The 14,484-nt window shown below is 43.3% G+C and overlaps 1 protein-coding gene across 1 annotated transcript in view; it reads left to right on the top strand.

The window, feature by feature from the left end:
* Positions 1 to 14,484, top strand: part of GLIS3 (GLIS family zinc finger 3) — a 438,302-nt gene that overhangs the window by 377,019 nt on the left and 46,799 nt on the right. The window contains exon 8 of the mRNA XM_012737636.3: positions 12,696 to 12,864. Coding sequence (XP_012593090.1) covers positions 12,696 to 12,864 — 169 coding nt within the window. The remainder of the gene's footprint in view (positions 1 to 12,695; positions 12,865 to 14,484) is intronic.

The raw sequence follows: 14,484 nt of genomic DNA, 5'->3' as shown, positions 1-14,484 counted from the left end.
TTCTGGAATGAGAAGCTAATGCTTTTGGTAGTTAGGAAGTTATAGGTCAAACTTCTGAGTCCAGAGTTCTGACTTTCTGCTTTATCTGAATTTACCTTCCAAAGAAAGAAAGAAGTAGTTATGTCTCTTTCATGTGAAGAATAAAGAAAAAAGAAACTGGACATTTTCAAGGTGTTTGTAGTCATAGTGAAAGTTCCCTTTTTTACACTTGTGCGAGTACTAAAAATAAATGTTAAGAATGGCAAAGGACTCTAACTCGAAGGACATTAATGAATTAACTTGGAGATTGCTTGTCATATCTCACAGTAATAAGAGAGTATATTGCAGGCACCAAATAAAGGGAGCATTGTGGAATCTTATTCGTTCCCTGCAACCAACAGCAGTGTCTCAGAAAACAGGCTTTTATAGTGTTTTCCTCGGTATTATCAGAGACTGATCTGCCCCACGCAGGTGCCCCGGCCATGACTGGAAGCATCCATTGTTCTACCTTAACAGCAAGCATGGATTCATCAGAAGTTACAGCTGCCTCTCTGGAGTCTTAGTTTTCCTACCTAAGCTTCAAGGCTGCTTTTGCCTGACTTCCAGGACCCCCTGTTTCTGGTTGTGCCCAGAGCTTGCTCCTGGAACCCCAGCCCCATTCTCTCTTAGAGAATTTAGCTGCTCGAGTCTGCTCCTGCTCTGACTGTCCGTGGGCTCTGGATTTCAAAGTTGAGTTTTACTCTAGAGTTTCTCTTAACACCTAACAGCACCCTAAGATGTCCAGGGTTTATACGCTGCACTGGAACCTTTTTCCTGAGGGTGTAGAGAAAGTTCTTATTTCTACCTTCTGGGAATGAGTGGCTGCAGAAAGTGAATTCTTTAGGGTTCAAAAGAAAAGAGATAAATTCTCATCAATGTGCATAGGAATTTGCTCCCCAAGCTGGTTCACAGGGATGCTTATCAAGCATTTCTGAGAAATGGATGTACTTCATTAAAAATGCAAGGCATCAACTGCCCCAGAAAACTTTGTGATTAGGACCGTAATGATCTAGGATCCATGGTTCTGAAGCACTAAGGAAGTTTGGGGTTATGCCTATACAAAAGGTAAATATGGGCAGTATATTGTATTTTTTTCTTAAATTATATTACTAACCCTATTTTCTACAATTCTTCTGATCATCTGTGTAGCCAATCTACACTCAAATGTAACATTAAAAGTGTAAATGTTATTGATACTTCTTCCTCTAACTCAAGATTTTCTTCTTCCTGAGATCAATTGCTGGATTCAATGACATAAAGAGTTCTTAAAACATAGTAAGTGTTCAGCATCTATTAGTTTTAATTATTGTTGCTTTTATCCAAATACTAGAAAAATACATGTTATAGTTTTATGAAGCAGATAGGGAATAGGTGCCACAAATTCCCACAACCCTCATTTATTTTTTCTTTCGGGAAATGAGAAGAAATGTAAACCTAAACAAATTGGGAATTTAATCAGCGTCATTCAGTAGAAATGAAGAAAACTAAAATATATTTCTTTACATTTTGTATTCCAGTATTTTGGCAGTAGTTCACATGACATTTTTTAATTAAAGAAATCTACTGTAGGTCTCTCAGGAAAAACACCCTGGAATAAGAAACCCATCACTTGGGTGGTAATACTCTCAAACTCACCAAGTCAAAATTGTGTTTTGATGGTTAGTAGGGTTTGGGTTTTCAAACCCACTTGTGTTTTTTATTTTGTATTGTTTTTGTTTCTTAGAAATGTGTGTGCTATGGTAGAAATACAGTGGTTCCCAACCTTTTTGGCACCTGGGACTGGTTTCATGGAAGACAGTTTTTTCCATGGACGGGAGCAGGGTGGAGGGGGCAGGGGTTTGTGGAGCTCGGGCGGTGATGGGAGCGATGGGGAACAGCAGCTGTAAATACAGATGAAGCTTCTCTGGCTTGCTCGCCGCTCACCTCCTGCTGTTGTGGGCACCCCACCTCCCCCGCCGTGTTTCCTAAGTTTCATGGAAGACAGTTTTTCCATGTACGGTGATTTTGGGGGTGGGTGGCAGAGCTCTGCAGCCTGGTTCCTAACAGGCCACGGACTGGGGTTTGGGGGCCTCAGAGAAAGAACATGGAGCTAGATTTAAACTCCAATCCTGGCTCTCCACTTCTTAGGTGTTCAGTTTGGGGAAGTTACTTTTCCTTTTCCATAAAATAATGGTAATAATACTGATACCATAGCACTGGTATGAGAAATAAATGAGATAGCACAGGAGTTCAGTACACTCCCTGGCAACTGGGAGATACTCAATCCATTTGCCTTTCTTTTCTTCCTTCCTCTTTGCTTAAAAGCTTAAAGAATTACTTGTGAACCAAGTTGATGTCTGCAACAGGGAATAGGATCCATTCCTTTTATACTGAGTGCTACCTCTTGGGGTTCAGTAATAGATATCCTGAGATAAACAGTGTCTTCTATGAAGAATTCAAATCAAGGTGAGGACTTGGAACCTCCATATTCTAAGACCCATTTTTCAGGTCTGTAAATTAACTACTCTATGCTTAGACTGGTTATACAGAGCACCACTGTGCCTGCTTGAAAAATGAATGTAATGAATAGTGAATTTGTGAAGGTGAGGCAGGTGGAGGAAAAAAGAAATTGGACTGGTGGCCTCGACCAATGCACTTTTACTCAGTCATTGTTTTGGCTTTGCCTTGGTCCCTCCCGGTGTCATTTTGCAAACAGACTCTCCCAGGCCATGCCGTTTATCTCAAAATATACTCCAAGGTGTCTAGAAAACTGTCCTTGACTATTTCCTTACCTCAAATTTAGTTTCCACATTTCAAAACTGGTTTCTTAGTCTTTTCATGAGGGTTCTTAGTAGTTAACTTGCAACAGACAATGTATTACATCAAGGGTCAGCAAATGATGGCCCAGAGCCCGAATCTGGTGTACCTCTTGCTTTTGTGGGGCCTGAGAACTAAGGTGGCTTTGAGATTTTAAAATGTAAAAATGTAGAAAAGGTTATTTATTAGCCTTTAGGTGAGAACGTTTGTTTCAAGAATGTAGACATCGCCTCTTGCCTGCACAGCCTAAAATCTTTACTATCTGGCCCTTTACAAGAAAGGTTTGCCAACCCCTACTTTATACTTACTTCTGTGACATTTGTCAAAATAACTGAGTGACATCAAGGCAGCTGTAAAGTGGATTAATTAAAATGAATTAAAGAAGAGAATATTTATAAGACAGTTTAGGATCATGCAATACATACAGGTTTTGTCGATCCCCATGATATTTTATATTTGGTAAATACTTTAGTAGTCTTCTAGCCCATGGGTTTTCAGAGATTTTTATAAGGCCCAATATTTAAAACAGATAAAAGCAGAGCTGTTGCCATTGAAAGGATCGGGACCATTTGTACTGCCCAACACTCCTAGTCTTCCTTGCAGCATTCTGTAGAACCCTAAAAGTAGTGGCCCTCAAATGGAAGCATTACTGATTTAATCATCAGATTGCAAGAAGATATCTGCAGAGGCAGCATGGACCACCGTGGGAGGGTAAGTTTTGAGTATTGTGGCTCCTCGTTGGGAAGAGGTTGCCAGAGGACAGGAAGGGCTCGGTTCTAGTTATGGTGAACCAAAGGCTACAGAGAGATCACAGGGAGAGTCCTGGTTTTATTCTGCCTCAAGTTTGTTTTTCCTAAAAACAGAAGTAGCTCAAACACTTGGATATCAAGGATCATGCTTTCTAAAATCTAAGTCTTTCATAGACATATAAATTAATGCCCAGGAGTAAAGCCAAAAATTGAAAAACTCTAGGGACCCATTTGGTTACATTCTAACAGGGATGATGCTTGCTTCTTCACAATACATTTTCTACCAGCAGCAAGGTTGTTTGAAATTAATATAACTGAATACCGATCCCTCCATTCCACAGGTAGAGAAGAGCCTTTAAATAAAAATTGCTTGAAAAAGGCTGTTTTATGGGCACAAATTCATGATAGCATTGATTGATTTATCAGCATCTGTCTTGAGAGTAAACTTAGGGAGTACCACTAAGTGCCTGACGGCAAAATGGAAGAGTGTGGTCAGAGTGTGAAAAAAGGAGGAAAAGGGGTTCCCTGGAGTTACAACAAAGCCAACTTCATCCTAGGCAGTTTTGCCTAGAGGCTGGTGATAATTGAAGACTTTGCTTCCTCACTGTACCATAATTCCCCCGAAAGGGCTGCTGTTACTCCATTTTACGGATCTAGGAAAAGGAGAGATTCCCCTGAGAGAGTTCAAACAGAGTTGATAGTTCAGCCCTTGATTTTGGCTGGAATAATACTGCATCAAAAATTGGATTGGCTGTCTGTGCTAAAAATCTGTTTCCAAGGAGCCTTCACTGTGAAGTGTTTTCTGAAGTCATGTGAAGGTAGAGGGGTGGGACTGTCCCAGCAGGCTCTGTAAGGGAGGACGCATCTTTCGTGGTCTACATGGTACACAGGTAGGAGCTAGTTAGGGGATGAATAATGAGGAATTAGAGAATGCAGTATCTTTTACTAAAACTGTGTTTTGTGGCCATGTCAGACTTTATTTCCAAAGAAAGAGATATGGGGAGCCTTCCTGTAGAAGCTTCCAGAAGTAGTTGGCCATGGCTGCTTCATCTTTCTTCTTTCTGCCTTCTCACTCTGCCCCAAACAGGGCTTGATATAACAGAGACCAGGAGGAAATGATGGATTTCCTGCAGGGTAGTCTGAATCTTTGGCTTGTTCACATTATTTTACTGACTCTCTGTGCAGTGACCTCTTTGAGGGTGAGTGGGTGGGTTGGGAGGGAGGAGAGATAAAGAATGAGGTTTGAGGTTAGATATGCCACGCGTTGTCTGGAAAGATCCAAGAGAGCTACATGAAATGTTGCTCCCAGAGAAGTCGAGAAAGCTGCCAGATGATGCCATTCTACTTGTAACAAAATGTCTTTGTCTGAAATGCAGATATTTCAGGAGCTCTTCCTAACCTGAAGTTAATTACACCTGGTATTTCAGAATGTTTGATGGTAACCATTGGCATTTATGTGGATGACATCAGCCATTATCTCCTAGTCGTATCGCAGTGTATTCCAGAAAGGCGTGTATGCATGTATCCGCTTCCAAACCCTAATAGCTTCTTCCCTGGCTATAAATCCAAGCTGTGTGAAGTGGAAATGTAATTGGGTAGCCTACACAGAAGTTTGGAGCTCATGGGAGAATATTTATTTGTAAGAAAACCTGAATATTCATGTAACTGTCCAGACATCAATAAATTCTCATTTTAGCTTATTTATTTCTGTTCCCCAGTGAACAGCAGCACTCTTAAGCTCAAAGTTAATAGGCATGTTCTTCAGAGTGGTGCCCTCGCTTACCTTAATAGAATGTCTCCCTAACACATTTGTTTATCCGTTGCCAGGTAGCTCTCCCATCAGGTGACATGAGTATGTTTTCTTTGTCTACGTGCACGGGAGACAGTTGCCATTGTTTGCCATCAATTAGCTTGGGGTAGCATGTCAAGGATGTACGGGTGGTGTCATTTTAGTCTGACAGCCACCCGATCCAGTTGAGAAGGGATTGTTTCATTATCCTCTTATCAGGGCTGCTGGATAATGATACTCCACACTGCAACGTGGGGAGAAAAAAAAAAAAGACAAGCAGAAAGAATAGATTTTTAGGGATTGGCAATATTAAAATTATTCATGCCGCAAGGAGCAGGGAAAGATTAGAGAGATGACTGTGCAGACACTTAAGAAGCTACTTTTTCCTAATACAGGTGGAATGTGGAACGATGCCCTTCCCGGTAGGGAGGGAGGGGGAGGGGCAAAATGCCCAAACATTAGGAGGAAAGAAAAGGAAAAACTAACCCTTTCTACTCATAGGCAACAAGACAAAGATTAGCTGAGGCATCTCTTCCATTCTCCAATTAAACTCAATGTCAAATGCAGTCTTCTAAGTGACCCTGATGGGGTGGGAGGGGGGTACCTTGCTAGAAAACTCTTTCTGGTTTGTGAATTTAGGTCGGGAGAGCATCCTCCATTGAAGGACAGCACAATTAAATTGCTCAAAGGTGAAATGCAAAGAACTGCAGGTATTGGGGCCTAAATTTGCACTATTAGGACCCAAAACTCTTGTCACCTTCAATCTCAGTCATTTTCTTCAAAATGCCTGAAAGGAAGTCTTTCTTGAATTCTGAAAATCAACCAAGGCTGGATCTTTATGCTCTTAGAGAAACAAACAAAAAGAAGTGCCGAAAATGTAAAAATACTTCAAGATAAACTAAGCTTCAAGAGGGACAATTGTATTGACATTTTAGTAACAGCCCATTTTCGCTCCTTAACGAAGTGCAGTCATGCATGAAAATGACTTGTTATCGTTTAAACTGAAATGTATTATGGGTTGTAACTCAAAGGTGTGTATAACTTGTGCAAAATAAAGTACATTTTAGCCTGATGAGGATTCTTTCACAGGCCCTGAACACTTTATAGCAGCTCATATAAAAAATTGAACAATAAAAAGCTTATTGAGTATAATGTATAAACTCCTCTGCATTTTAAAATAACTCTAGTTTACAGTTTATATTTATATGCATTCTCCCATCTGTAGTTTAGATCGGAAACCATACTTTTTTGGCAATTTACCATTTTGGAGCAACACATGCCTTTGTCTTTCCCTAATCCTATTAATAATGGTAATAATTACAATAATATAAATAGCCAAATAATAGCAACAGTGGTTTATTGAAGCACTTAACCAGAACCAGGGTTCGTTCAGGCACTATGCTAAGTGTTTTCTACACATTCTATAATCTTCCTCACAATCATGCGAGGTAATACCTTCTTTAAGATGAATAAACTGAAACTGAGGTTAAGTGACTTGCCCAGGACACATTGCTAGTGATTGCCAAGGCTAAAATTCAAATCCAGGTCCACCTGACTCACCTTGTGTGTACTCCTTTCTGTGAATAACCATCCTGACACTGTCTCTACAGAGTGCCAGTTTCTGCTGAGGCCAACCGAGCCAAAATTTCCATCGTAGTTCAACTGTTCCCTGAACCCTTCCCAGGTGCAAATTCTCCTCTGGTGAGAGAGACAGAGACAAGACTGAGCTCACCATTTACATGGGTCTTCTCATTCTTTTTAGTATCTCTGTGCAAGCCCGTTTACCCTGATTTCATTGATTAGTTTACCCCTCTGTGCCTTGACCCTGGAAATACTGCTCAAGAGGTGAACGATGAGCTCATACCTCTTCTCATGTACTAGCCACCACGCAATTAATGTCACTTGTCAGGATCCCACCATTACTCCGGTACCCAAGTGAAATCACAGGCCATGGATAAGATTGGTTCCCCCTTTCCTACAAGAACAAGCCTGACAAGAGGGAGCAACGCCATAGCTGCTCGGCAACCAGAGTGGCTCCAGATGCAGATTTACGAAGCAGCTCAGAGGCTGCAAATCTACACAGTAAACCTCCTCTTGGAGCATTGCTGACAGGTGGTGGCCTTTTGGCCCAGAACAAGGTGATTGCATGTGGTAAAGGGTGTGTATAACTGATTGCTTGTGACTAACCCCTCCCTGCCTGCCTTCTTTTCCCACCAGTGGATCAATATATCTCTGACAAGCATCTGAAATCTTTATTTGGAAAAAAAAAAAAAAAAACACATTTTCTACCAGCTGTTTGTTTTCCAAACCAAATAATTCAGTTAATTTCTTGCCTGAATTAATTTTCAGGGCTGTAAAATTTCTCTCATCAATGCTGAGTTGCTTTTAGGATGGACAGAAACTGAAATGGGAATATCCTTTTTGCATTCTAACCTGCAGTTTGGTGGTTGTAGCCACTCGTGTGCATTGTGCGCGGTGGGGGAGGAGTGCCTGTTGACTCCCAGAGGCCTTTGCAAACAAGAGTGTTCAGGGCTTCCCATACAGTATCAACAGTCTTACGCCTTTACTTGAACTCATTTTGTATTTGAGAGGCAAAACAGGCTGGTGGTCAGGGTCATGTGACCTGAAATCAGGCTTCCTGGTTTGACATTCCAGTTCCACTATTTAACCATCATGTGACCCAGGCCAGGTAACTTAACCAGGAAGCAGATTGGGCCTCAAGTTCCTCATCAGTCAGCTGGGAAAATGTTTATGAAGTATTTAGCACATAAATAAGTACTCAATAAATCTTAGTTATTAATTCCGAGGTGTGGGACAGCAAGAAGATGAAATGCAGCTGAGATAGGGTCCAGCATCTACTACTCAAAGTACAGTTTCCAGACCAGAGGCCTCAGCATCACCAGGGACTTTGGTAGTGTGTTAGAAGTTCAGAATCTCAGCACCCTCTGCTTGCAAGACCTGGAAATTAGAATCTATGTTTTACCTGGTTGATTTGTTTGCACATTAGGGTTTGAGAAGCAGGGTTCTGTCTGTTCTCATAGTTTTGAACAGGGGTGCATATTGGCTGTTTTTAATACCCCTTAGTCTGACAAGGCAGGTCTTCATCCTTGCCTTCTAAAATGATGAAAACACAGCCACCAAGCAATGCCTCTGGTGGCTTTCCCCTGCTCTGGTGATGGGCCTGGGACAAGTAGTCGTTATTTGGGGATGCCACTAACCCTCTTTGTCTCTCTCTGTTCACACTGCGCCTACATCACACTGCGCCTGACATAACCCTAGGGGTGCCCTGTCCTTACCCATTAGAAATATAGATTAATAGTTTTCATCTGGACAGAGTGAAAGCTGCTTGTTAATCTGAATTAATCTGAGCCAGTTAAAGGCACCAGCCTAGAATGTCCTAGTCCAGCAGCCAGTGAGATGGCATCTGAGAAGCACATAGATCAACAGATGCTGCTTTGTTAAAATTATAGAGCCCAACTAAGTCACCTCCACCTCCCTCTACTGGAGACGGGGTGTGGGACTGCAGTAAGCCAGGCCCCAAAGAAAGAGAAAGCCCAAAGCAGCAGGGAGGCAGGTTCCTGGTCCTCTGCTGAATGCAGGGCTCACGTATTCATCTCAAGGCCAGGGCTTTTATTTCCTTGGGGAGTCCACCATCTCTTAATCACAAAAGCAATAAGAATTTCCAATATGTTCCTCTACCGTGCCTAATCAGTTGTTCCAGCTGCCAGTCGTCAGCCAAGTCTGGAAGTTCACTTAAAAGCTCTCTCCCAGCCTTGGAAGCAGTAGTGACCCCTGAGTTGACACAGACAATGAAGCCGCCCCTGTGGGCAGCCTGTGTGTGCTGGTTGATTTGATCACACAGTTTTGTTAATATTGCCGGGTACTCTGGGGGGATCGGTTCTCTTCCTTATGCTTTGATCGATAGGCTACATTGTGTGCCCCATTGGTTGAGTTTGGAAAATCATCTTTGAGTATGTTGGAAGGGAATTCTTCCTTTTGCAAGTGACATTACAATTTTACTTTAACATGGAGGTTTTCTTCCTGAGGTTAAAAATCACTCGGCAGAGCCGGAACGTTTGTCCGGAGGCGTTGTGTTGTGGTGGGCAGGTCTGTGTGAAGTCAGCAGGTATTCAGATTACAGCAGTCAGTAGAGCTCAGCACCTGCCTGATGCGAGGTAGGTGCTAAAAAGTTGTGTTTGGAAGGATGAATGAAGGAAATAATACTCCTAAACTATAGGAATTAAGATTGAATCCTGGATGTATGACTATGGTATGGTCAGAAATATGTGTGAAGTGTACATAAGTGGGCGAGGCATTTCCTGTGCCTTAGTGCCTTTCTAGTGCCTGAGAAATGTGGGTCTTTACTAGAGGCCAAAGATAATCCTATTGAAGCCACAGCTGTGTGACTCCAGAGAGTTGTTCATTCTGTTGGAAGGGTATGGAATGTGAGGATTGGATCAATGTTGGAAAGCCATGCTTGTGTCTGTTGTTACTTCCTCCAAATTTCTGACCATTATCTCGGTCACAGGCAACATCTACAAAGAACAGTCATGGCTCGGACTTTGCATGCAAAGTGCTTTGTGTAGACACTGACTTACAAGCTTCTTCTAAGTTGTAATCTCACCAGAAGAAATATTTGCCTATACTCCTCATCCCATTTGTTAGAAAACAGGGGCAAACCATGGGTCTCATTTGCAGAGATGTGATTTCCCACACCCTGTGTAAGAAACTGTTCCATATACTTTCCAAACCCAGGCTTTAAACTGAATCCTAAAGCCCTTCCTCTCTTACTGTCATGGGGCCCCATCAGGGGACCATGCCTGTTTCTGTGCCCATCACCAGCTGTAGCAGAAGAGGGAAGGGCTGTGGATGTGTTTGACTGTTGGTCAGTCAGCACTTGACTGCGTCCAGCACAGCTGGGGGCACGTTCCTGAGCCTTCAGCCCCATATCAGAAACCATGTGGGACTCACCTCATATCCTCCCCACTACCTGTTTCTGCTGGCCATTGCTATGGCAACCAGCTGCACCAGGCACAGCTTGGCAGCACCTCCCCGCAACTGTACTACGCTCAATGCTCTACTCTAGTAAGTCTAAGTATTTTGGTAAAACTAATGTATGGAGGTTTGTTCTCACTAAATTACAAGGGCAGGGACTCATACAGTAGAGTGACTAGCACATAATAAGCATTCAATAAATTTTGAATTCAAAATATAATGGTTGAAGGATGGATGGATGGATCGATGGATAGATTATTGATGGATGATTGTTCCTGTATGTTAAATGGCATGAAGGAGAGCCCGTAAACCAGGCCTAACTTTGAGTGAGTAACATGTTACAAACAATATAAATTTCCTAGCCTGTTTCATTGCGGCAAATGCCAAATGTAGCAAATGTAGGTAATATACACCTCTGAGAGGCACCACACTTTCTGTTGAACCATCGAGTAGAGCATAGAGTGTACACCCAAGTTTTCCTGTTGCCCATTGGGTCATAAACACCAGGGGCAAGGGTTCCCTTGTGATAAACACACAAAAATATATATAGAAATACCTCCGGGGAAAAATAAGTAATGGGTGCATTCAGCAACTACAACAAAATAAATAGGAGAGCTCACATTTCTACACTAAGGCAGAAAAAAAAAAAAAAGTTAGCTGTGTTTTCACAGTGTCTCTGTGACCTCTTATTATTCCATTAGATTTTGGAATAGTGTATAAAACACCAAGCTCCATGCTGACAAACACCAGTATTGAAAACTACTGCCGCAGTCAATCCAAACAGCCTGCTCCCCTGGGTAAAATTATTATTTGGAATACAAGCAGAATTGTGGTTCCCTGAGCTAGCTGAGCATAAATGAGGGTAGTGATTCATAAGGTGACTCTAGCGAGTTTGCAAATGTGCAACTTTTATGGAGGCTGACGCACAAGACAGAAGCTCAGCATCGCCTTTGTGAGCTGGTAAGCATTTTCCGGCCCCACTACCTTTTTAGGACTTGGAGGGCTGTGGTGGATACAGGCTTCTGAGGACAAGAGTTAACCTGGCAGGATGCTGATTTACCAGAAATAAACCCTTCAAATCAGATCACACCCCTGTCAGTAGCTTTTTGAGCGGGAAGATGGTAATGCTGCCTCTTCACATGTTCCTTTAAATACTTGAACTCTTGTTCCATTGGATTATGCTTTTGGGGGCTGGGTCATCTGGGGTATTAATCCTATCCTGGAGAGGTCGGGAAAATGGTACTGGTCTAAAAATACAACTCCTTGAACTTTTAAACCCTCAAATCTGTTTGATAACGTGGCTTCTCTTTCTTAACCCTGAACCTGATTTCTTTTGGTTGTTTTTTTTTTAATCCCTTTATTCTTTGATATTGGTAGCGTAAGTTCAAAGAGAGCAGAAATGGGTATAAAGCTCAGCATAGCTTTGTACAGGGAAGGAAGTTGAAGAGAGTCGGCATAATGATGCTGGTATGATTGCCGCATAATGAGATGTCCGCTGAGCAGGTCCCAGACCCTGAGAGAGCCTCTCTGATAAGACTCTGGAAGTGACAAGCCCTAGTTTCCTCTGTGACATCGCACCAATTAGCTGATCTGAATGGGCACACGTTCATGTTTGGGGTCGTGTACAATTCTCAAAGGCTAGGCTGCCCCTACGAATGGGGCTCTCACTCACTCCCTGTGTCATAACAAGCAACAGTGGGGGGAGGTCCCAGGGCTGCATTTGAGGCCCCCTTCTCGTGTTTGGAGGGGACCCCTTTTTGATGAAGACCGAGAATATTCATCACACCATCTGGGAGATGCCTGGGGTCAGTTAGACTCTTAAGTTGAAAGGGTGTAGGATCCTACATTTGTGTGGGGGATGGGGAAACCCGGTCCTGATTACTCTGGGTTAGCAGTGACAGAGAGGGACTCCCGGCCTGACCCGCATGGCTCCCTGCCACAGCGAGAGGAGCAAGAAGGCCTGTGTTGTGCTCTCCTTGGTCAGCTGGCCCAATATTCTGTCACCTGATGACTCTCATCCCCCGTGACTGAAAGGCTCTAACAGGGAGACCTCTGCACGGATGCAAACGGTACAAGACAGACTAATTACACAGTGTCCAGACAGGGAACCGGCGAGGCACGGCCGCCTGGAGCGAGCCGCACGTGCGCTCCAAGGAACCTGTTCCACCGTGAAAACAAAAGCTGTGTATATACCCAAGAAGGGGAGAGCCGCTCCCTGCAAACCACCCAGAGAAAAAACAAACAAGCCCCTAAAATATGCTTGCTGTCAGCCTTCGGTATTTAAAAAAAAAAAGAAACGCGGGCTTCTTTGGGGGCGCAGCCTCATGCTTGTTCTCCCTTCGTTTCAGCTCCCCTTTTCTCCAGCAATCATTCAAGCCGAAGCGGAACAGCTGCTGGGGCCGTGCCGCCCCCTCATCCTGTCAGTCACCCTTCTCCGGGACATAATGTACAGGGGAGCCCCCACCACCCCTCCTCCCAGTTACCTCCACTCGCAGCTGTGGACGCCGGAGCTGAGAGGTAAGGCCATCTGTCTCTCTCTCCTAATAGGTGTCGCCGCCAAGCCTCCCTCCGCGGAGAAGCGCTTTGACAGTTGCTGAATTTTATTAATAATCCATTGGTGGGTTGAGTTACCCAAAGGTGACATTTTCAAAGTACATACACACAAAGCACGTGGACCAAATACCTCATTATCTGTCTTATTTTGCCACGGAAAACAAATGAAATGATACTGGCAATCGCCAGCTGAAGTTGCCGGGTGCTGGCAAAAGGCATCAGAATTTCTCTGGTCTTTCCCACCTTTTCTCAGTTTGTTACAGGGACTCAATTTAAAGGTAATGTATGTGCAGGTTGAAACACTTTGCACATGTAAGCCGGTGCCCCTGTCACATAGATCAGAGTATAAAAGGGCACAGGATTTTATAGAGTAGACCAGAAAGGGGCTGTACGCTGAATATATTGACGTCACCCTCATACGATTTTGTATGGGGAAAAATTTTAAACGACTATGAACTTCATGATGTTTTTACTTCTGGCTTCTCTGTTGGCTCCAGAGGCCTTTGAGGGGCCTTTCTCATACTCGGCTTCCTAATATCAGGTGTGCTGTTGTGGACCACAAACCCCTTTCTGGGAGCAGGCTTTAAGTGAACTTCTCCTGCTCCATGGCATCAGTGCAGGTAGCTCCGGAAGGAGGTTGGACACTTCAGTCCCTGTCTCAGAACTGCCCAGGCCTCCTCCAGCCATGTGGAGAGCATGCCCACACCTCTTGTCACCTCCTCTCTCCACTTGTCACCTGGCTTGAATTGGGCTAGCTGGGGGTTACTCCCAATCATCCACAGGGGAAAAAAGTTCTCGTGGAGACCTCTATGCAATTGTGGAGTAGTAAGCATTTGGTGAATAAAATATTGGGTTGAATAATAGGCAGCAGGAATAAAAGTTTTAAATTTGGATTTTACCAGCAATCTGTGGTTCCATCATTTCTGGCCTGGTCTGTGAAGTGGTTAATATGTTAGTATTTTTAAGTCTGATAAGCCAAATATTTTACGGTTTATGCTTCCCTCCCTATTTATTAATATTATTTTGTGTAATGAACATCTCTTGAGTACCTGCTATATGTTGGATGTTGTGTCCCGTGCTGGGGATGGAAAGATGATTGAAACATGTTCCTGCCCTTATAGGTAAAGATAGACAGATAAACAAAGTAAAATGAGGCTATTTGAATAAATGATATAACGGAGATGCCACAGGATCCTAAAGAGGATGTCCCTGTCTCTGCCTCAGGGAGGAAGAGAAAGAAAGACACAGGGATACAGGCATTGAAAAAAGACTAGGGCCTTTCTAGGTGGAGAAGGATGTTGCTGTGAGAAGGGAGAGGTCAGACATCAAGGGAGGCCTCACTGGGTCAGGAAGGCAGCATCCAGGGGCCACGTGGCTGATAAAGTCAGATACTACTAGCAGGCTGGCTTATGTGGAACCATAAGTTTAAGGCATTTGCCCTTATCCTCACTAGAAATGAAGAGCCATTATGGGCTGTTTATTAGGAGAGAGACACAATCAGATTGACATTATAGAGAAAGAATTTAGGTGACGAGATGATAGAGTAATTGAACCTGGAGTAAGAGGAAACCAGGAGGAGGCTGT

This window comes from Microcebus murinus, chromosome 12 (assembly GCF_040939455.1).
Source record: "Microcebus murinus isolate Inina chromosome 12, M.murinus_Inina_mat1.0, whole genome shotgun sequence".
Classification (NCBI taxonomy): Eukaryota; Metazoa; Chordata; class Mammalia; order Primates; family Cheirogaleidae; genus Microcebus; species Microcebus murinus.
The sequence above is the reverse complement of the archived record's forward strand: the minus strand, read 5'-3'. Positions and strand labels throughout refer to the sequence as shown.